This window comes from Capricornis sumatraensis, chromosome X, assembly GCF_032405125.1.
Source record: "Capricornis sumatraensis isolate serow.1 chromosome X, serow.2, whole genome shotgun sequence".
Lineage (NCBI taxonomy): Eukaryota > Metazoa > Chordata > Mammalia > Artiodactyla > Bovidae > Capricornis > Capricornis sumatraensis.
The window spans coordinates 7,909,386-7,932,568 of NC_091092.1; the positions used below are offsets into that span (position 1 = coordinate 7,909,386).

The 23,183-nt window shown below is 40.0% G+C and overlaps 1 protein-coding gene across 3 annotated transcripts in view; it reads right to left on the minus strand.

The window, feature by feature from the left end:
- The window catches only part of PCDH19 (protocadherin 19), a 123,328-nt gene that overhangs the window by 41,470 nt on the left and 58,675 nt on the right, over positions 1-23,183 (minus strand). For 2 of the 3 annotated variants that reach the window (XM_068962773.1, XM_068962772.1), the window contains 2 exons: positions 18,647-18,705; positions 10,277-10,449 (listed from right to left, as the gene is read on the minus strand). In XM_068962773.1, coding sequence (XP_068818874.1) covers positions 10,277-10,449; positions 18,647-18,705 — 232 coding nt within the window. The remainder of the gene's footprint in view (positions 1-10,276; positions 10,450-18,646; positions 18,706-23,183) is intronic. The other variant, XM_068962774.1, reaches the window with a different exon arrangement.

The window sequence follows — 23,183 nt, forward strand, 5'->3', positions numbered from 1 at the left end:
ACTGCAGATGGTGACTGCAGCCATGAAATTAAAATACACTTACTCCTTGGAAGAAAAGTTATGACCAACCTAGATAGCATATTTAAAAGCAGAGACATTACTTTGCCGACTAAGGTCCATCTAGTCAAGGCTATGGTTTTTCCAGTAGTCATGTATGGATGTGAGAGTTGGACTGTGAAGAAGGCTGAGCGCCGAAGAACTGATGCTTTTGAACTGTGGTGTTGGAGAAGACTCTTGAGAGTCCCTTGGACTGCAAGGAGATCCAACCAGTCCATTCTGAAGGAGATCGGCCCTGGGATTTCTTTGGAAGGAATGATGCTAAAGCTGAAACTGCAGTACTTTGGCCACCTCATGTGAAGAGTTGACTCATTGGAAAAGACTCTGATGCTGGGAGGGATTGGGGGCAGGAGGAGAAGGGGACGACCAAGGATGAGATGGCTGGATGGCATCACTGACTCGATGGATGTGAGTCTGAGTGAACTCTGGGAGTTGGTGATGGACAGGGAGGCCTGGCGTGCTGCGATTCATGGGGTCTCAAAGAGTCATACATGACTGAGCGACTGAACTGAACTAAACTTATGCTGTGCATAAGTTTCTAAAAAACAACTCTTCTGATGGTTCTAAAGGTCAGTTCAAACCTTTTCTAATTTGGTCCTTGGTGATTTTTCCATGGCTAAAGTTTTTTTGGGGGTAAGCCTTGTAGGAAGAGAAATTGAAAAGACTTCCTTGTCAAGCCACATTTCCCAAGTGTATGTGTTAAATTAGCTTTCATTGGCCCAAATAAACAGATAATGAGCCATCTGGTAAGGGCAGAGATCAAAAATACCTGGGGCAAAGACCTGATCCTGGATGATAAAAAAGCATCTACAGTAAGAGAGGAAAGCCATCTCACAGATATTTTGCCTATACAATAAGAAAGTAATACAGGATTTTGGTATTCTTGAAATTGCTTTTTAAATCGGGACTCAATTCTTCATATTTATTTCATAAGAAAAGGGTTAAAGGGAAGATGAACAGAAAAAAAATATTTCATAAATATTTAAATGGAAAGTTCAGTTTGTTTTCCGATCCTGACGGAGTTTATTTATGGTGCTTAACCATCTTAATGATGGAACAGAAATGATGTTAAATAGATTGAAAAACCCAAAGAAGATAATGATCTTGATATTTCAATGGACTGTTTCAGTATGTGAACCAATCATATGATTTATCCCTATAAAACAATTTGATTTGCTTCTCATCTGTTGTCCGATTGCCAGCATCCCTACTTACCATGGCCTACAGAACTTTCTTTATCATGAAGCAATTGGAAAAAATTCACCTAGCAAATCACCCAAATAGAGCTTAATTTTATCTCACATGCTATCTCGGGGCATGGCTTCCAGTATTCCTCCAAAGGAATCCCATTACATAGAAGTATCTTTTGAAAAGGATTTTGCTTTCCAGCTGAAGTTGTCTTAATTAATTTCTGCACTGATCCCATGCAATCTATTCCATACTGGACCATTTGTGCTATTGGGCCATAAACTCCTAGAGAATGAAATTCTTAACTGTTCAGTGTGCTCCCTTTATGGAGCCTCCATCCTCCAATTCTTTCCAAGTGCTCAGAAATATAGAAACTCTCAGTGTCAACCAGTCAGGAAAGACCTCTGTATTTATTCTCTTGATGAATAATGAATCCTTTACTATAGGTAATTATTAATAATAATAAAATTTAAAATAGACAGTGACTTTGAGACAACTAAAAGTTCTAAGTGGATCAAGAAAACATTACTATATAAAAAAGAGGAAGAATGCTTTTATTTCAAAGTAGATAAACTTGAGCTGTCCTAAAAGAATTCTCTGACCAAAAAGCCCACGCCAAAAGAACGCTAGCAAACAACAACTAAGAGCATGAATGTTTCCATTAGTTCGGCTGTGCTGTGCTTGTCGTTCAGGCACGTCCGACTCTTTGTGACCCCATAAACTATAGCTCACCAGGCTCCTCTGTTCATGAGGGTTCTCCAGGCAAGAATACTGGAGTGGATTGCCATTCCCTCCTTCACAGGATCTTCCCAACCCAGGGACTGAACCCAAGTCTCCCACATTGCACGTGGATTCTTTACCGTCTGAGCCACCAGGGAAGGCCAAGATTACTGGAGTAGGTAGCCTATCCCTTCTCCAGCGGATCTTCCCGATGCGGGAATTAAACCAGGGTCTCCTGCATTGCAGGTAGATTCTTTACCAGCTGAGCTACCTGGGAAAGACCTTCCATCAGTTAAGGACAACATTTTATTCTAGTGGCCACCTTACTAATAAAATGTAAATAATGCTTTGAAGGAATCCATTTATCTGGGGCAACAATGTAGTTGAAATAAACAAAAGCATCCACCTGTCATCTCTCTTCCCACCTACCCACCCATTGCTGAAACTGAGAATGGATAAAGACCCTGGACCTCAAAAGGAAAGAGAAACTGGGTATTGAGTATCACTGAGTACTTCCTAACCAGAAAGGTAAAAAGGCATGTCAGAGATTAAACCTACCGTTTTACAACGACATTAACTAAAATTAAGCAGGAAGTTCAATCTCAGAGCAGAAGAATTTAAAAAGAAAATCCTTAACATTGTGACTGTTCAAATTAGATCAAGGAAGATTCTTTCATGATACTCATTAAAAATATGACCTTGACTGTAACCATCTTCTTTTATAGTTTCTTCTGCTTTATTGGCACAATATTAATAAGATTCATATTAGTCCCAGGCTCTATTCTTAGAAATATTTCTAAAATAAAAGTTATTTATTTCATCATTGAGCTGGCCTTGGTCACCCCAGTAAAACCTAGATAAGCAAATCTAAAAAGGTGATAATTTTCACAGTCAATAACAGAAGTAGCTGACACTTTCCCAGAGCTGGACCTATTGCTGAATGAATGAATAACAATATCTATGCATGGATTGTTCCTATCTGGTATTAGAATGCTGTATACCTGAGGCAAGATGAGAAAACCTGAAAGCCATATATATAGAAACTCTGTATACATATACATTACTGTGTTCAAGTAATTAAACATTTTAGCTGGTATGTTTTCAAGAGGCTAAAGACATCTTTAAACAATTCTATATGAGCTAAAGCAGGGGAGAAATAACCACATGAATTGCAAAACAGTATATCTAGCCTCAAAGATGCTAATTTGAGTCCGGGGGAGCTAATCAACCTCTTTGTTGAAGTAAAGATAAACCTTTTTGACAGCAAATACTATCTGATAAAATGCAATTTTCAATTACTCTATGAACATCTGGTTCATGCTACCATTTCTGGAGCCCAGCAGCACACTGCCTTGCAATGTCACAAAATATTCTCCATTGAGAACTCCCTATTTTGCTATGAGACTAATTGAAATGAATGTTGGCAGTTTAGTGAGGTGAGAGGTGAGTCAGGGGATAGGTAAGAGGATAAGGAAGGGATGTTCAGTCATGGAATCATAATTTCATTAAAAGGCTATAGGAAAGGAAATTACATATTGTTGATAGAGTGTTGAAAGTGTAAACGTCCTAATACACCTGTGCTTGAAACTAGGATACGCATAGTGTGCAGCCTCCAGAACATTTTCATGGCTAATTTGCAATAGCGGTTGCATTAGGCACAGCTAAAGTTCTTTAAATCCATGTTTTACACAACAAACATGTTAAATGATATACAGGTGATGAAAATAGCAAATGAATAAGTTTAGGAAAATGCGAAGAACCTACACTTTCAGAAATAAAGCAATCATTATATTGCATTTGGGTGCTTTGGGATGTGAAAATCAGATAGATGTTCTCACAAATTTCTGTACACTGCTTCCATTTGGTATCAATTAGCATGGGAGGGAAACCAATTCAGTGTTGTAGTGAGCTCCAAATTAGGTGCATATTATAGCAATTAAATTCATCTTTTCAGCTGATGAATTTATAATCAATAATTAAATCATAAGGTAAGAGAGATCGAGTGTGATTTGAAACAAATTAGTTAGGCTTGGGATGAGTATGTACAGTTCTAAGACATGAACCCATAAACTCTAATTTCATCAGAACTACACATTTGAGTATTCATAATGGGATATACAAGTCATCGCAAATGAGCATGCAAAGAAGCAAGGAGACAAAAGCCTATTAAACCCAGCACTATTCAACCCAGAAATAGACAGGAAGGGGTTGCAGTCCTGTCAGACTCCCAAATGTGCAACAAACCCACGAGCCTCTGGCACCTCTGAGCACTCTACTTTTTGGTTACTCTTCTTAGAGATTGTCTGCAGAAATTGCACAGGGCAAAATTTTTGTCCCTGCCAGAAGGTGTAATTTTACCAAATAACTCAAATTCAGGGAGGGAAAACATTGGTTAAAAGATTTGAGTGTGACTCCCCAACTCAGCACCAAATCAGGTGGTAAACTATGCTGAGTGACAACACTGACTTGTTTTCAAGGTACTCTGAGAGCTACATGGACATAGAATTGCAATGGCACCCCACTCCAGTACTCTTGCCTGGAAAATCCCATGGACGGAGGAGCCTGGTAGGCTACAGTCCATGGGGTCGCAAAGAGTCGGACACGACTGAGCGACTTCACTTTCATATGCCAGTAGAAAGTATAGGATAAAGAATGCTCCATCAGCTCCTTTTCTGGGAAGCCATGACAAGAGCTACAGTACTGGGGGCAAGCTGAGACATATTAATTCAAAGGCACTATAAATAATAAATGTAATTCAGATACCTGGCAACTGGGAAATTTGGCTCAGTCAGTTCATCAACCCACTGATCAGGTTTTAGGCATGTTGTGAGTGATACTGCTGCTGCTGCTGCTGCTAAGTCACTTCAGTCGTGTCCGACTCTGTGCGACCCCATAGACGGCAGCCCACCAGGCTCCCCTGTCCCTGGGATTCTCCAGGCAAGAACACAGGAGTGGGCTGCCATTTCCTTCTCTAATGCATGAAAGTGAAGGATTGATAATAATTCAGAAAGCAGAGATTCTTACCATTCCATCTTATCTCCACCCTGACCCAGCTCACAGATATGTCTGGTTGGGGCAATCAAAAAAAGAACTGAAACCAACACAATTCTGTAAAGTAATTATCCTTCAATTAAAAATAAATAAATTTAAAATAAAAAATATTGTAATTATCCTCCAATTAAAAATTTTAAATAGATTAAAAAAAAAAAAACTAGCAAGCTGATGGTACAAAGGAATGCTGCTGCTAAGTCGCTTCAGTCATGTCCGACTCTGCGCGACCCCATAGATGGCAGCCCACCAGGCTCCCCCATCCCTGGGATTCTCCAGGCAAGAACACTGGAGTAGGTTCCATTTGCTTCTCCAATGCATGAAAGTGAAGTCGCTCAGTTGTGTCCAACTCCTAGCAACCCTATGGACTGCAGCCTACCAGGCACCTCAGTCCATGGGATTTTCTAGGCAAGAGTACTGGAGTGGGGTGCCATTGCCTTCTCTGACAAAGGAATGGGGGCTGTGGAAATTCCATCTGGGTGATGGGTAACCCAAGGTATCCAGGTGGCAGTAGCAGGGACACCCAGAGCCCAGCATCCATGGTGTCAATAGTGTAAGCTGGGGATTCTGTATACAGCAACAGCAGTGGTGACCTCACCACACAAGTTCTATGTTATCATTTGGAGCACTGTTTCTGGCTCTGCATCTCTTGGGCAATTCAATATCATTTGAATGAATTCTTTATCTACTCAAATTAATAAAATGTAGAACATATTGACTGTAACCAGTATGTTTCCATTAAAATTAAAAGTAAAACAAACAAACAAACAAAAACCCCACAGTCTGAAGTCAATGGTCTAAATCTGGACTCTTGCCCTTTGAGTACAAAATTCTTCCAGCCATTCTCCTTTGGTTAAATATAGTGATCCTGGGTTCCCTTGTCTAGGAATGTTCTCAGAGAAAAGTAGCTGAAAATTAAGGGATCTGAGAATCTCAAAGCACCCTTGACATTCACACTGAGCATTCTTTAGCTACAGTATAGCTAAAAAAATAAACTCCAAAGAAAGTTTTGGCAGTGTGAAGAAGCACAGGGCCCTGGTGTCTAAGAAAATGAGAAGCAAATACTGTTTGTACATTTTCCTCAAACACTAGCAACACAATATGAGCTCAATGAACAACTTGCTCCTGTTCAAGGAAAAAAAATTAACAGTTGAATAAAATTATCCTTATCTGGAAAATCCTGAGATTCTTCATTATTCATATGTCTATATATATATATAAAATTCTGCACTAATATCCAAATTGGAAACATCACAGAGAGATCTACACACATGAAATCCAAGGTGAGCTAAATTCCCCCAAACAAAGGCATAAGGTGAACTGTATTGGGTATATTTGGTCCAACTTTGGAGTAATTCTGATAGGGCCAGAAAAAATAATTATCAGGATCAGAGTTAGTCTGACAGTATCATCATAACCCTTGCTCTTCTCCAGAGACATCCATTAAAATCTCAAAAACAGTTCAGCTCTGGCACCTTTTGGATTTTGGGGTACTTTGGTTTGAGATGCCTAACACAGTATCAGTGAACCAAAGAGAACTGGGACCTTTTTTCCTCAATATATCTTTGAGACTTTCAGCACAGTCTGAGTCCAGAGGAGATTCCATTTTCCCTCCTCACCTTTCTAGCTCAGTAGTCCTCAGAAGCAACAATACCATGTTGCCCTGGAACAAATCTAACTAGAACCACACTAATTATGATTACTATTTATGTAATTATGTAATTAGAATGGTTACCAGATCAGGCAGGCATAAATTTGTTCATATTTGTCTTTCAACTACTTATGTGAAGTCAAGTGGGCCTTAGGAAGCATCACTATGAACAAAGCTAGTGGAGGTGATGGAATTCCAGTTGAGCTATTTCAAATCCTGAAAGATGATGCTGTCAAAGTGCTGCACTCAATATGGTAGCAAATGTGGAAAACTCAGCAGTGGCCAAAGGACTGGAAAAGGTCAGTTTTTATTCCAATTCCAAAGAAAGGCAATGGCAAAGAATGCTCAAACTACCACACAATGGCACTCATCTCACACCTAGTAAAAAGTAATGCTTAAAATTCTCCAAGCCAGGCTTCAGCAATACGTAAACCGTGAACTTCCAGATGTTCAAGCTGGTTTTAGAAAAGGGAGAGGAACCAGAGATCAAATTGCCAACATCCACTGGATCATGGAAAAAGCAAGAGAGTTCCAGAAAAACATCTATTTTTACTTTATTGACTATGCCAAAGCCTTTGACTGTGTGGATCACAATAAACTGTGGAAAATTCTGAAAGAGATGGGCACACCAGAGCATCTGACCTGCCTCTTGAGAAATCTGTATGCAGGTCAGGAAGCAACAGTTAGAACTAGACAGGGAACAACAGATTGTTTCCAAATAGGGAAAGGAGTACATCAAGGCTGTTTATTGTCATCCTGCTTATTTAACTTATATGCAGAGTACATCATGAAAAACGCTGGGCTGGAGGAAGCACGAGCTAGAATCAAGATTGCTGGGAGAAAGATCAATAACTTCAGATATGCAGATAACACCACCCTTATGGCAGAAAGTGAAGAAGAATTAAAGAGCCTCTTGATGAAAGTGAAAGAGGAGAGTGAAAAAGTTGGCTTAAATCTCAACATTAAGAAAAACTAGATCATGGCATCCTGTCCCATCACTTCATGGCAAATAGATGGGGAAACAATGGAAACAGTGACAGACTTTACTTTTCTGGGCTCCAAAATCACTGCAGATGGTGAAATTAAAAGACACTTACTGCTTGGAAGGAAAGTTATGACAAACCTAGACAGCATATTAAAAAGCAGAGGCATTACTTTGCCAACAAAGGTCCGTCTAGTCAAGGCTATGGTTTTTCCAGTGGTCATGTATGGATGTAAGAGTTGGACTATAAAAAAAAGCTTGAGCACAGAAGAATTGATGCTTTTGAACTGTGGTGTTGGAGAAGACCCTTGTGAGTCCCTTTGTCTGCGAGGAGATCCAACCAGTCCATGCTAAAGGAGATCAGTCCTAGGTGTTCATTTGAAGGACTGATGGTGAAGCTGAAACTCCAATACTTTGGCCACCTGATGCGAAGAGCTGATTCATTTGAAAAGACCCTGATGCTAGGAAAGATTGAGGGCAGGAGGAGAAGAGGACGATAGAGGATGAGATGGTTGGTGGTGTCACCGATTCGATGGACATGGGTTTGGATGGACTCCAGGTGTTGGTGATGGACAGGGAGACCTGGCGTGTTGCAGTTCATGGGGTCACAAAGAGTTATACATGTCTGAGAGTCTACCAGTTTCACTTAAGTACCCTTATAGGAAGCTCAGTAGTACTGGGATATCGTAAGGTAGAGCCAGAGATGTAAGCAAGACCTGAATTCCCTTTGTACCTAAACTCTAATGACTCAACCAAATTGTAAAGAACAAACACAAGGGATGGTTCAAGGTTTAGCCACTGCTAGAACAATGGAAAAAATGAAGATACATGTATGAGAACTGAATATTGAGAAACAAAATGTAGAAGTATGCCAAAACAGAACAGCAAAAACGTGTGTGTGGTCCCCACCTTAAATGTAGGAGAGTCTTGGGATAATGCCATACATTTGCTTTAGAATCTCATTATTACACAATCTATAGGATACACATACAATACATCCCTTTTGTAAGAAACACCCCCTCAGAAAAACTAGCTCCAGTCCACTGGTACTGTTTTCCTAGAGATATGGGACAAAAAAAAAAAAAAAAAAAAACAGATGTTGTTCTAGACAGGCACAAAGTGAGAATCAATTATGACTATTTCTTTTCCTGGAGTTATTTCATTTTAGAGAGCATCTAACTAAAACCCTTTCTGATATAAATGAAAAAGCATTTCTTTGAGACACAAGACTAGTAAATGATACACATCAGTCTGTATTCTGTGACATGCTGCTAATCCTCTGAGAATTAAATAGCCTCTGTTTCAGTTATATGTTTAATTTTTTCATCTTTAGTCTTAGGTTGCTTGGAAAGTATATTATCCCTGCGGATGTCACCACTCACCAATTAGGGAAGGCAGCAGCTCACAATTGGTAGTGACTTACATATATTATAGACTTTGACACTTGGATCTGCTGGGAAAGGGGTGGATTAAACAATCTAATAGAATCTACAGTGACAAACTTTTTCCCCACAGAAAACATTTTGTTTTGTGGATCATGCATTTTTTTCCTTTGGATTCATTTACAAGACCAAAACAAAGCCATTTAATGATGTATAAAGTGAAATGAAACAGTTGAAGACCAGCACATAATCACCATATTTTGTTTTCTCATCTTTAAGTCTTTTAGCAGCAGGGCTTCCAGCTGAGCTTGCGTCTAGCTACTCTCAAGACATAGCCAAGCATCTGAAGCTTCACTGAGCCTAAACACCAAGCTGAATTCATAGTTCTTAATTGAAAAAGACAGGCTGTTTGCCTAGCAGGTTTGCATCAGTAAAACATTGAAAATGACAGTTGTGCCCAAGTCCATCTGAACATTCTGCCTTAGCTGAACTCTGCTAATGTTTTTATACCCTGGTTTATGCTTGGAACAGTTTTAAATAGCTCCTCTTGCTAAAGCATGTGTGCTAGATTCCCAAAACTAGACTCTTCTTCATACATGAGGATGTCGTTCCTGACAAATACTTTGAGGCATTTTTGACATGCACAGAATGTTACATTCAGTTTTCTTACTCTGGTGTCTCCTATGACCAGTGGCTTGCATTTGTTTGGTAGCTAGAGGGATTTGGTGGCATCACCACCTCATAGACAAAACGGGAAGTTTTGTACTCTGTCTCCTTGGTAAATAGTCTGCAATACATGGTCAGAGAAGAGTCTCCTTCTGGGTAAAGCTAACTAGCCTGATATGGAAATAAAACTCACCCCTTTGGTGTCATAAGTGCTGTGTTCTCTGCAACTCAACTGATCGGTCGAATTCATGTACTAAATCAAAAAGAGGCATTTATTCCTGGTGAGAAGGCATCTGCTCAATCCCTATGTTTGTGATATAGTTATGATTGACAAGTGTGTATGCAATATGCATAGGTAGTCAGCTTTTTAAGTGCTTAAACGTTTATATGATCATAGTGGATCCACTCATAAAGGGCAAAGAAGAGTCTGGACAGGTGTCAGGACATCTCAAAACCCTTTAGGTGCTGCTGAGGCACGAGCATAATACGCACCTTCAACATACACTCATTACAGTAAAGAACAGTACGGGAGTACAGTGAGCCGCTAACCCTCCTGAGTTCTTATAGCCAAACAGTCCTTACCATGCTCAGGCATCTGAGATCCCATGGAGGTCACACTGGTGTTCAGCACATCATTGACCGCTGTGTCACAATACAGGCTCCGCTGGATATCATGTTCACTGTCGGTCTGGTCACTCTCCTCATGGCCGCTATCCTTTAGGCTGTTGCCCTCTAAGTCCTTGAAGGTGGAGCTGCTGGGTTGAAGAAAGAATGATAATTTATAACTGTGACAGATCTGATTTTTAAAAATCTTTCAGAGCCAGGATGATGTCAGCTCTGTGATGAGGCCAACAGCGACTGTATGGTCCAACACGACAGGAGGAAGGAAACTTTCTGTTCAAAGATCATGGAACTTAACACTGTAGAGAGGTTCCCACTATTGGATTCTGATGAAGCTAATCACTTTCATTCACTTATCTTCAGGGCATCACTACAGGCAAGGCAGAAGGAACTACAATTCTGAAACAACCACCTGCAAAAAATATCATCATTTCAGAAGGTTTTTTTCCTTTTATGCAATCAAAGTAAAATAATAACAGCTAAAGTTTACTGAGGGATTACTGTGCATGAGGCACTGTTCTAAGTGCTTGATATGAATTCACTTTTTTAAATAATCACAACTCTATAAAAGAAAGGTGCTATTAATATTCACATTTCGTGAAAAAAAAAGAGGCACACATAAGTTGAATAACTTGTCCAAGGGCTCACAGCTAGTTAAAACGTAGCAGATTTAAGACCAAACCCAGGCGGTCTGACCCCAGAGCCTGGCCCCTTAACCCCTATTTATAGTGCCTCTCCAAATAGGTCTACTAAGCAACTGTGAAAGTGAAAGTGGCAGAAACTGATGTAATGCAATTCAGATAGAAAGGGTCCTCAGGATCAGAGAACCTGGGATCAGATTTAACTGAGAGAGGCTGAGGGACAGAGTCAAAGAAATAAAGGAGAGGTAGGAGCTGAGAAGAGAGCCTTGGTACATGGAAAGCAAGACAAAAGTGAGAACCAGAGGAAACAGTGAGTGCAGTTATGCTAAGAACATGGCACCCTGCAGCTCAAGACTTTGTGGGTAAATTTTTCCTGCACTTATTAAATCAATCCACCATTCCGTCCACTAACCATATTACCCAAGAACCCCACTGCTGCTGCTGCTGCTAAGTTGCTTCAGTCGTGTCTGACTCTGTGCAACTCCATGGACTGAAGCCTACCAGGCTTCTCTGCCCATGGGATTTCCCAGGCAAGAGTGCTGGAGTGGGTTGCCATTGCCTTCTCCACAAGAACCCCACACCATTTCTCAAAAAATAGAGACTAATATATCAGGTACATCCATAGAGGCCTCATCTTCTCTAATACTTTGTATGTCCTGACAGAATGTGCAGCTGTGATGCACCATGGACTATAAATTACGTATCTGAAATACCTAGTGAATGGTGAACCCATTCCCTAGTCAGTAAGGAAGCAGCAAAGGCATACTCAAGAAAATGTGTTGTTGTCTCAACAAGGGAGAGCAGCATGCTTGTGAATTAGGACAAGTCCCAACAGACCTACTGTACTTCTGAAAAGGGAGCCCTGTGGAGATGACACTGCAAACTCACTTGATCTGCTCAACCTTGAACATCCCCAGGCCTGGCTCTCTGAGGCTTTGATAAGAACACTAAGTACGTATGATGAAGAGCTATGCCATGGACACAATGGCTACATTGTCATTCTCCACACTGGTCAAAAGGAATGACAGCGGATTTTTAACATGTGACCAACCTAGATGTAGAGTGTTTGCTGCCCTGAATATGAAAAGGAAAAGATCAAAAGGGCAGTAACTGGAAAGCCATAATTATCAGAAAATGAAGGGCAAAAGGGGGTGAAGCACTGACCTATTTGCTAATTATTTTCAGAAAGAATAACTGAGGATCAACTGTATTAAAACTAAAATCACTCAATAGGCCAACTCACTCAGCTCCTTCAAATTATGTCATGTAGCTACTCAGCCCTGTGGACCCACCGGGATGCAGTTCTATTCAAAAACCAATCATCCTATGAGTATTTTATGGTCATTAACACCAATTGGAAACAGATGCTTTAAAGTGTGTCACTATCTCTAGCTTCATGGCACAGATTTGGAGGCTTCCTGTAAGTACTAATTCCACAGAATGAACAGATTCAAAGTTTGCTTTTTAGAAAAAAACTCTGGTCCTGTCCACACGTACCCTTGCACCTCAGGAGAAAGGAAATGACCTGCCTGGATGGTCTTACTGGCTCCTACATTTTTATAACAAATCATTTTTTACCTACATTCATCCCTGCTATCTGAAGCATGTGAACATTTCTTTAGTTCACAATGCCCGATTGTTACCTTAAACCACAGAATTCAACCCTGACTTGACTGCATTTCAGCAGTTACTAAAACTTGCTTGAGATAGATGATAGTGAGGGGTATAAAATAAGGATAATGTAATTAACCATTCTTTTAGAGCAAGGTTCCCAACCTTGGCACTACGGACACTGTATAAGTCTGTTGGTGGGGGGAGGCAGGTGTTCTGTCCATTATAAGACGTTTAGCAGCATCTCTGGCCTCTATGCACTAGATGCCAGTCATGCCTCTCCCAGAAGGCACAACTGGAAATATCTCCAGACATTGCCAAACAACTCCCAGTTGAGAACCACTGCTCTAGGTTCTTTAAACTCTATTCCTGTAACATGTTATATTTCCTGACTGTAGTGTAAAAAGCATTGAACTTGGAGTCATCAGAACAAGTGATAATCCTTAGTTTGCCACTTCATCTATGGGAACCTGGGCCTGATAATGTCTTTGTGCCTTGATTTCTTTGTCTGTAAAATGCATCTGCTGGGAATTCCTTGGTGGTCCAGTGGTTAGGATTCCATGCTTTTACTGCCAAGGGTCTAGGTTCAATCCCTTGTCAGGGAACTAAGCACATGATTATTAATCAACTATACTCCAATTTTCAACAAAAAAAAAAAAAAAGAAAAATTAAACTCTAGAAAAATGCATTTGCTAAAACCTCCTTTAGAAAGCCATTTTGAGGACTTCATCAAATACTTCACATGAAGTACCAGTTATACACAAATGCTCAATAAATGGTTATTGCTTAATATGATTACTACTCCCATATATGGTTATGATTTCATTGACTTACAACTAAATATTATGTACATAGTTGTTTTTTTTTTTTAGTTGGAGGCTAATTACTTTACAATATTGTAGTGGTTTTGCCATGCATTGACATGAATCACCCATGGGTATACATGTGTTCCTCATCCTGAACCCCCTTCCCACCTCCCTCCCCATCCCATCCTCTGGGTCATCCCAGTGCACCAGGTCTGAGCATCTTGTCTCATGCATCAAACCTGGACTGGCGATCTGTTTCACATATGATATTATACATGTTTCAATGCTATTCCCTCATATCATTCCACCCTCACCTTCCCCCACAGAGTCCAAAAGACTGTTCCATACATCTGTGTCTCTTTTGCTGTCTCACATATAGGGTTATCGTTACCATCTTTCTAAATTCCATGTATATGCGTTAGTATACTGTATTGGTGTTTTTCTTTCTGGCTTATTTCACTCTGTATAATAAGCTCCAGTTTCATCCACCTCATTAGAACTGATTCAAATGTATTCTTTTTAATGGCTGCGTAATACTCCATTGTGTGTATGTACCCAGCTTTCTTATCCATTCATCTGCTGATGGACATCTAGGTTGCTTCCATGTCCTGGCTATTAGAAACAGTGCTGTGATGAACATTGGGGTACACGTGTCTCTTTCCATTCTGGCTTCTTCGGTGTGTATCCCCAGCAGTGGGATTGCTGAGTCATAAGGCAGTTCTATTTCCAGTTTTTTAAGGAATCTCCACACTGTTCTCCATAGTGGCTGTACTAGTTTGAATTCCCACCAACAGTGTAAGAGGGTTCCCTTTTCTCCACACCCTCTCCAGCATTTATTGTTTGTAGACTTTTGGATCGCAGCCATTCTGACTGGTGTGAAGTGGTACCTCACTGTGGTTTTGATTTGCACTTCTCTGATAATGAGCGATGTTGAGCATCTTTTCATGTGTTTGTTAGCCATCAGTATGTCGTCATTGGAGAAATGTACATAGTCTTTTTATAGGATTGATATAGAAAATGTATATATAATGAATGCTTCTATATCTTCTATAAACTATAGTCAGACATTGTCCACTACATTAATTTCTTCTAAAATTAAGGGATAGGAAAAAAAAATTCTCCAACAGGTATCCTTCCTTTATTGAAAAATGAGAATGACATGCTCTGGTATACTTACTCTGTCTTGGCTTCTCAAAAGCTTCAAGGAAAATATAATGTTTAATTGCAGTGAGTTAGATGCCAGGGATCTTTATTTCGCTTTTCCTAATTGGTTTTGGCTCTATCTTTTAAAATTTTTATCATCATTTTTATATATACCTAAGTATTATAAACCACATTGGAGCTTTTGGCTTTTTATAGGAAGAAGAGAAATAACAAAATAGTGAAGAATCAGCTACTTGGACTTAAGGGACTGGTAATTTGAGAATGAGAAGTCATGTGCTCTCTAAAGAAAAAGCAAAGTGTATTAACCCCCTCCGACAAACCTTAAAATAGTTAACTTGTATAAAGAACAGTTTGCCCATCTGACAAACTAAGTGCCACTTACTCTCATCCTATAAGGACATTTAGTGGCTTAACGAATGGATTTCTGTAAGACAGTTTAAGACTCAGTAAGCAAGATGCTGCAAATTGTAAAACAGCCTGGTAAATGGCCACCCACCCCAAACAAATAACAATTTATGCCAGGCATAAAAAAATACTTATTTCACTTGTTTATTACCTGTGTACCTGTTGGGAGATGAAAGACTTATAAAGCAACTTTTGTGGGACAATAAATTAGGGTTCTTTTTGCAATGGTATTATAAATACAGATGTTTCTACTACTTGTTCTGGTGACTAACAGAGGAACGAGTTTGAAAAAATTTGGAATAAGATTCTGTACGTAAGACTCAGAGAATACTTGATGAATGAACATTACTAACATTCTGACCCATATTTACACTTAAAAATATTAGAAATCTTTCCAAAGAACAGAAAAATCTGAAAGGAGAGCTTATCTTTCTAGTAGGTAACACCACATACCTGGGAAATAGCTTCTGAGAATAAGAATGGACTAAAAGTCAAAAGAGTAGGGTAACTATATTAAGAAACATAAAATCTTAGAGTGGTTCTTGGATCACCTGTATCACAGTCACCTTGGGAACCTGTGAAAACTGGAGTCTCTAGGGATGGTGCTAGAGCCTGCATTTAACAAGCCTCCCAGGTGATTCTAATGCACATAAAAGGCCAGAAACTGCCTGTATAAAGGAATGTTTAATGCTAGTTTTCAACGGGAAAATGCTGAGTTTTTTTAAACTTTTTTCATCCATTCCTTCAATAGACATGTACCAGCATTTGTTACAGACAAGGCACCATACCAGGTGCTGTAAAACCCCAGGACAATTCAGGTGGAAAAGGAAAGCACTCTGTATGGTTTAGGAGCCAATGCTCATTTTCTTTCCCACGCTGCTTCAGAGCCATGTTCATTTCCTGCTTTATTTTCTTTGAGCTACAGCCCCAGCCCTGCTTGATATTGCTCAAAAGCACTGCAGGAGTGGGTATCAGACAGCAGTAAAGAAAACTGGCATGAGGAAAGACAGTGTTGCAGCAAGGGCAACGTCCCACTGCTGGCTTTCCTTGCTCTGAGATGATAGCAAGGCAACAAACATAGCAGGAAGGAAATTCGTCTGGAAAAAATTCTGAACTGGCTTGGCCTGTTAATCTGGGACTCTGACATAAACCTTGGGTATACCTACAGGTTACAGATGACGTTCTGGAAGAAAAAAAAAAAAAAACACTACAGAAATAAATCACTAGATTACTCAGTGCAGAAGATTATGGGGCAATGTGCTATATATCTTCCGTTACACTTCTGATCTACTCCTCACCCTTCTGAACCTTAATTTGTGCTAGGAGAAACCCCGTTGCCTTCTGGCTTTCTGTTGGTTTACCTCAGGTAGACAGATGAGAGAGAGAAAAGGAAGCCTGCACGTAAGACAGTTAATAACCCCTGGAGAATGCCAAAAAGCAGGGTCTAAGAAGAATCCTTTGGTGGGTGGAAAGCGAACAGAAGAAGAAAAAAATGGGTAGGAAAAGAAATTCTCAAAGTTGGCCTGGAATTGGATTGGCATTTAAAGAAACAAGAACTTGATAATAAAATTAAGACTGATAATCAGATTCAGAATTTTCTGGCCAGGATATTTCCCATGCATGTAAGTGGATCCTCAAGAAACCACATACAGTGAAACACCTTTCAAACATCACTGTGAGCTATGTGAACACAGTTTGTGTGGTTTTATCATCTGATGTTAGTTACTATTCTCTTAACACTTTCCATACATTTTACATTTAAAATAGTTAGTCCCCCTCAAAAAGCATAGCACACAAGATTCCCTGTGTCTTTCCAGGTATTGTGCTTTGTCTAAATTCAACTGATCCCATAAATTCCAAGACCTTTGTAGTTTTCCAAGGCTCTCAGGGTTCCAAAAACAGAACCTGGCAAAAATGCTTGTGTCCTTGAACTTCCCTCTTAACCAAGGTGATCCCTGACTGGGAAAAAAAAAAAAAAAAAGCACTATCTTTGATCTCAGGGAACATCAAGAGATTTTTTCCGTTGAGAGTCTATTAATTCCACATTGTACCTTTTGTGTGTGCATGTGTATAAACAAAAACATATAACTAATCAAAATCAGAAGTTTTAGTGAGTACAAAAGCTGCTAAAGAAATACATGTGTCCCAAAAGCCAAATGTTTGAACATAAGTTTTCATCTCATCAGTTTGCCTTGCGCATTGGATATTCAGGTCTGACCTAAGATGGTGAGGGTTCCCAAGAGTCTTAGCCTTCTGCCATGCTATGAAAATCAGGTTCATGCTATGAGTTTAACCTGGTCGTAGAATTTCCAGGTACCCAGAGCTAGCCCAAGGGGCCTGTGAGGATAGGTAACTCACTGTTTTTATCAGAAATCTGAAAAAAAGAGCTTTGAAATAACAGTTCTGAAACAAAAGAAAGCAAATTTCTGCTGCAGTTGCTCTAATCAGTGTACAAAAAAGAGGGCTTTTATCCTTCCTAATAAATCAGTTGAATAATTTTGATTTCCTCACCTTTTGATTTCTTCTGTGGGCCAATAAAATATTCAAAATGAATCCCTCCCAATCCCTCAAAAAATTCTAAACAATGCTATGACTGTTAATACTAGGCTATCCATTTTCACATAACTAACAATTGTCACTTAAGGTCACAAGTGATTCCAGACCAATACAGATAAGTTAGTAGGCACTACTGCAGCATCGTGAATTAAATTAGATCTGAATTAAAGTTCTTTCTACAACAAACTAGTTTACTCCTCAAATCCTACCCTTCTGGTGATATAAATTTATGGGATTAGAGCCAGCAAAATAATAGAATTTTCAGATCTTGTCTACTGCAGCTCTAACATACCCTGCTTGCTTCTCTATTTCATTTCTATTAACAATCACACACAGAGTTCAATTTTAGCTACAGAATAACCTCTGGACCATTTAAGAGGACAATTGCATCAAACAGTAATAAAGGCATCATCTGAATGGTCAGTACCAGTTTTTCTGCACAAATTCTCTGCTTAGAGGACTCCCTAAACCATTTATCTTGCCTGCCTTGGGCACCTTGGTGACCACGGCACCAGATAGAATCTTCCTTCCTGGAATCTTCCCGCCTTGGAATCTTCCAGGCAGTATTCAGCTCTGTATCCACATACATTTTGTCTCCATGAATAACTGGGTTATGAGCAACCATTCACACAAATCTCAACTTTGAATGCTTCGCTTGAAATACCTATTTTAAAATTTATTGTTTTAGCAAATATATTATCTTTCCCTCTCTCATTTATAAAGTTTTTTAAAGATAAGAAATTAGTTTATCTGTCATTAAAATAGCCTTAAAATGATTTCAAAGTTGCCAAAATAACAGCCATCAACCATCTTAAAAGTCAATAGAAGATACACAGGAGAAAACTTTAATATTAGATTTCTAAATCATCAAGTCAATTTTATTTTAATATGACCACAATTTTAATTTAATTATTTCTGTATACAGTTACATAAACATGATAAAATGCCAACAGTGATTTTGGGTGGTGGAATTACCAGTGATATTTATCTAGTATTTTTTAATGCTTTTCTGAATTTTCCTAATTTCCTACAATAAGCAGATAAGCATTTTCACTTTAAAATCTGAAAAGGCATCATTAAAAAATATCTTCATGCTTTTTGTATTAAATTGAGCTTAATTGTAGAAACAGGCAAGCAAACCAACATACCTTTTGATTAAATGGGCTCGGCTGTTCACGTAGTTGGAGTCAAAGGAATAATTTTCAGTCTGAAATAGGGAAAGAAAAGATAAAAAATGTTATGGAGGTGATTCATGAAGAGAGTCAAACTGTCCTACTTAGGAGGAATTTTTCTACTGAGCAAGAGGCAATGAATGAATCAGAAACTAAGGCCATAGTAGGGCAACACCCTGACGAATACCTGCCACCTCCTTGGGGCCTTGAGGGCTCTGTGGAGACAGGCCCCTGGACAGAGGAAGATGAACTTGACACAAACATCGCCTAGAATACGCCTGACTACTCACTATGCAACCACTTAGGGAAGATACAGCATGACCCAAACTCTTTACAGAAACTAATTGCTTCCCATTCCCCAGTGGACACAAATCTGTGCCCATCAAATTGACTGGAAGTTCAAAGGTATTTTCATTAGTAGTAGATAATTAACACGTTAAAATATTTATTCCACAGATATAGAAATGCAGGCAAGGTAATCCTCCACTGTGGATTTAAACTCTGCACTTCCCTTTGTTTTAAGACATTTTGCTCAGCACTGGTTATATAGGGAGGCCTTCATTTTATCACAGATATAAAGGCAAACAAGTATTACACCTAAAACGGGGTGAAAAGCAGTCCACAGTGGATGCCAAAGCCTTTCATGTGAAACATGAAGTTTGAAAGTAAACCCTTGTCTCAGCTCCTATCATTAAAACACCACTGTCTAATGTGGTTACAGTAGACTGCCTGAGCAACAGCTTTGCAAAAGCAAATGCAGAATACCTGCCAGATAAAAGAGTTGGGAAAACAGCTGAGAAGCATCCAGAGGTTGGGGGCGGATTGCAGGGGGGTCAGCCTTAGGAGGGAGAAACACAGGGAAAAGTCAACACTGAAGTAACTGGAGGTCCTAAAAAAGTGGATCTTATGTCCAAAACTAAAGTACACTCTCGTTAATCACTGTATAAACTGAAAAGCACCCATCTCCTTTGACTTCCTGCTGGTCTACCAGAAATTCTCACCATTCTCACCATTCCTTAGGGCCTTCAGAAATCACTTCAACTGAAAGTGCCTGTGAAAGGAAACACAATAGCTGTCGAGCTAACAGCAGCAGATTCCTTTCAGATGACTACATGTCACACAGGAACTATGCTAGGTTCTTAGATGCAGCTTTAGGTTTCAGGGAGCTCAGACTCCTTGAAAACAGGAAAACAGGACAGGTGATAGCAGTTCTAACACGTGAGTACCAAATAGCCAACAGTCTGGATAGCGACCTTAAGTATCTAGAGTAGGAGGGGATGGGGGTGGCGAGCAGGTGAGAGAAAGAGAATGTAAGGAGAAGAAAACTAAATCCCCATCACTCTCCTGTACTTGCTGGTGCATGCCCATGTTCCCCCCATGCCCCTTATTTGAAAATGAGCTGTGTAATTATATCTGGGCTTCCCAGGTGGCACTAGGGGTAAAGAACTTGCCTGCCAATGTAGGAAACAGAAGAGACACAGGTTCAATCCCTGGGTTGGGAAGATTCTCCCAGAGGAGGGCATGGCAACCCACTCCAGTATTCTTGCATGGAGAATCCCATGGACAGAGGAGCCTGGCAGGCTACAGTTCATGGGGTTGGAAAAGAGTCAGACAGGACTGAAGTGACTGAGCATGCACGCGTGCAAGCACACTGGCTTTTTCTAAAGGATAAAATCCCCTTGAATGAAAATCATAAGTAAGTTTCAGTGTTGTTGGAAGGAATGGATTGGGAGAGTTAAAATCAAAAGGGTTAGTTCATTTCTAATTGGTTCATAAGAAAACGGAGGCTGAAATTGTTGCAAACATAACTACAAGATGAGGAAGCAAACTTGAAGCTGCATTGGGAATACAGTGCTGGAAGAGGTTATCCATCAGTGTGTCAACCAACAAGCACTCCTTAAATTAATTTCTACACCAATATAAAAGGCAAAAATAGTGTTGGGTAAATGTATTCTTCTATGATATTCAGTACAATATATAATTTAATAAGTGGAAGTCTGCTAACTGCTTCCCAGGTAGTGCTGGTGGTAAAGAATCCGACTGCCAATGCAGGTAGACGTAAGAGATGCAGGTTCGATCCCTGGGTTGGGAAGATCTCCTGAAGGCGGGCATGGCAACCCACTCCAGTATTCTTGCCTGGAGAATCCCATGGACAGAGGAGCCTGGTGGGCTACAGTCCATAGGGTTGCAAAGAGTTGGACTCAACTAAAGCGACTTAGTATACGAAACATGCTAACTGCCCCCCACTCACCCACACAAAAGGATTCTGCCCTAACAAAACAGGGAAATGATTAAGCACTGAGTTTAATTATTAGTTTGTGCAACCTAGGGCAAATTACTTAATTTCTATGTGTCTCACTTTCCTCCTCTGTAAAATAGGCATGCATTCATGTGTGCTAATTTGCTTCAGTCATGTCCAACTCTTTGCGACCCTATGGTCTGTAGCTTGCCAGGCTCCTCTGTCCAGGGGATTCTCCAGGCAAGAGTACTGGAGTGGGTTGCCATGCCCTCCCCCAGGGGATCTTCCCGACCCAGGGATGGAATGCATGTCTTATGTCTCCTGCATCAACAGGCGGGTTCTTTACCACTAGCGCCACCTGAGGAGCCCTAAAATAGGCATAACAGAAAACAAATCCTAAGGGGAATTTCAGGTGCATTTGTCATAACTCGTGGTAGGAATGGTGGAAATCCTTATCCTCTGCTTTCTGCAGAACATGGACTCCCAAGCAGGATCTGAGATTTGCCCCATTTGGGCAATAAGAGAGTACCATGCAGCACACATTCCATCACAGCCTCCAAACTTCCTAAATCATTTTTTCAAGGAAGCTAACAGAGACACAGATGTAAAAGAAAGGAGGATACTAGCTTTGCACAGAAAACATGAGCAACATTCCAAGATATTGTCACATTGAGTCAGTTTTCAGGTGGAATATTTTATACCGCTTTGCATATACGGATTTCCAATCTGTGTGCACTGTGCTTCAAATTTGGAGCCCTGTGGCGATATGACAGAACTCTGGGCAAATAAGCTAAATCATACAAATTTATCCCTCGTGACTGTACTACGTCTTGGTCCTAATGGAGTACTACATCTCACCTTGAGGATTCCCACTCACAGGCACTGAGTTATAGGAGAACACAGGTCTAGAAGACTTACTTATGGAAACGTAGCAAGTCTCTTTCCCTTGCTGTGGTATACAGATGGGTTAACCTGGACAGAGATGCCACTGATCTGCCACTGTAGGGCAGGAAAGGATCACGGAAGCTTATCACCTTGCTATCTTTCTCTTTTTACTCTAAAAGGGTAACCTCCCACCCCCACCACACATTTTCATCTGTCCTGACCTTCAAATGTAAATATTCTATTCCCCAAACCAGCACAAACCATAATAGACAGATGGCCCATGCTACATCCTCATGCAATTAGAAGCACGAGTCATGAGGCAGGGTCCTAGAGCCGATTTTCCCACAGCAGATGGAGCTATGCTGAGTCATCCATTGCCTTTTGCCTCTGTAATCCGTCTCAGGTCTGTTTGTGAGGCAGCTTGGTAAGACTATGGACACAACCTATGCAACAGAATTATTCTATTAATAATTGGAGAGGATATACTATTCTGGCCTCATTAGGACTACAGTCCAAACAACTGAGCCAACTGGCCATAGACGGCCTATGATGAGTCAGGGTAAACTAACAGCAAGCATTCTTGCTTGTACTGATTCAAAGTGTGTGTTCAAATCCTAATGCACTGAAAGAGTACATTTTTTTTCACACTTTAGGTAGAGCAAAGAATGAGACTCAGACCACCCCGAAGAAGGAAATAATTTTTCTTAAGGAATAGTTTGCAAGTCTTAAGCCAATGGTTCTCAGCCCTAACTATACGTTAGAGTCAACTAGGGAATTTTTTTTTTTTTTAAATACTGTTGAGAAGATCCCACTCCAAGAGATTCTGAGGTGATTGGTCTGGAGTGGGGCCCAGGCATTAGTACTTTTTTAAGAACTTCTTAGGTAATTCTAACTGACATCCAGAGTGGAGAACTGTCTTGGGCGAAAGACCAGACACTGGCTTTGACCCGATGTGCTGTGTTTTCTAAGGCAAGCCTAGAAGATGGCATCTCTTTTGCCAGAGTATCTACCAAGGTCATCTCAACAAAGACTAAAAAATGACAAAAGAAATACACGCTTTAGGAAATAATAAAAGAGCTTTTCTTTTTTGCATGAATGTATTGGCTCCCGGTTAGCCTTATTTAATCAAAATTTGCTTGACATTATTCCAATCCCCTCTCTAAGTATTCTAAATGGGAAATAACATGAAACATTTGAGGGGAAATTTTATCTAAATGTCACATTAATTTCACTAGGAAATGTCCCCATCTCCAATGAGACAGCTAAGTTAACACAGGAACACAGCAGAGGAACACAGCAGAGATAAGAACATTTGTTTCTAAAAAATCTAAATTTTGACATCAAAAAAATGGGTCTAGAGCAAACTTTTATTATATAGTATTTTTATGA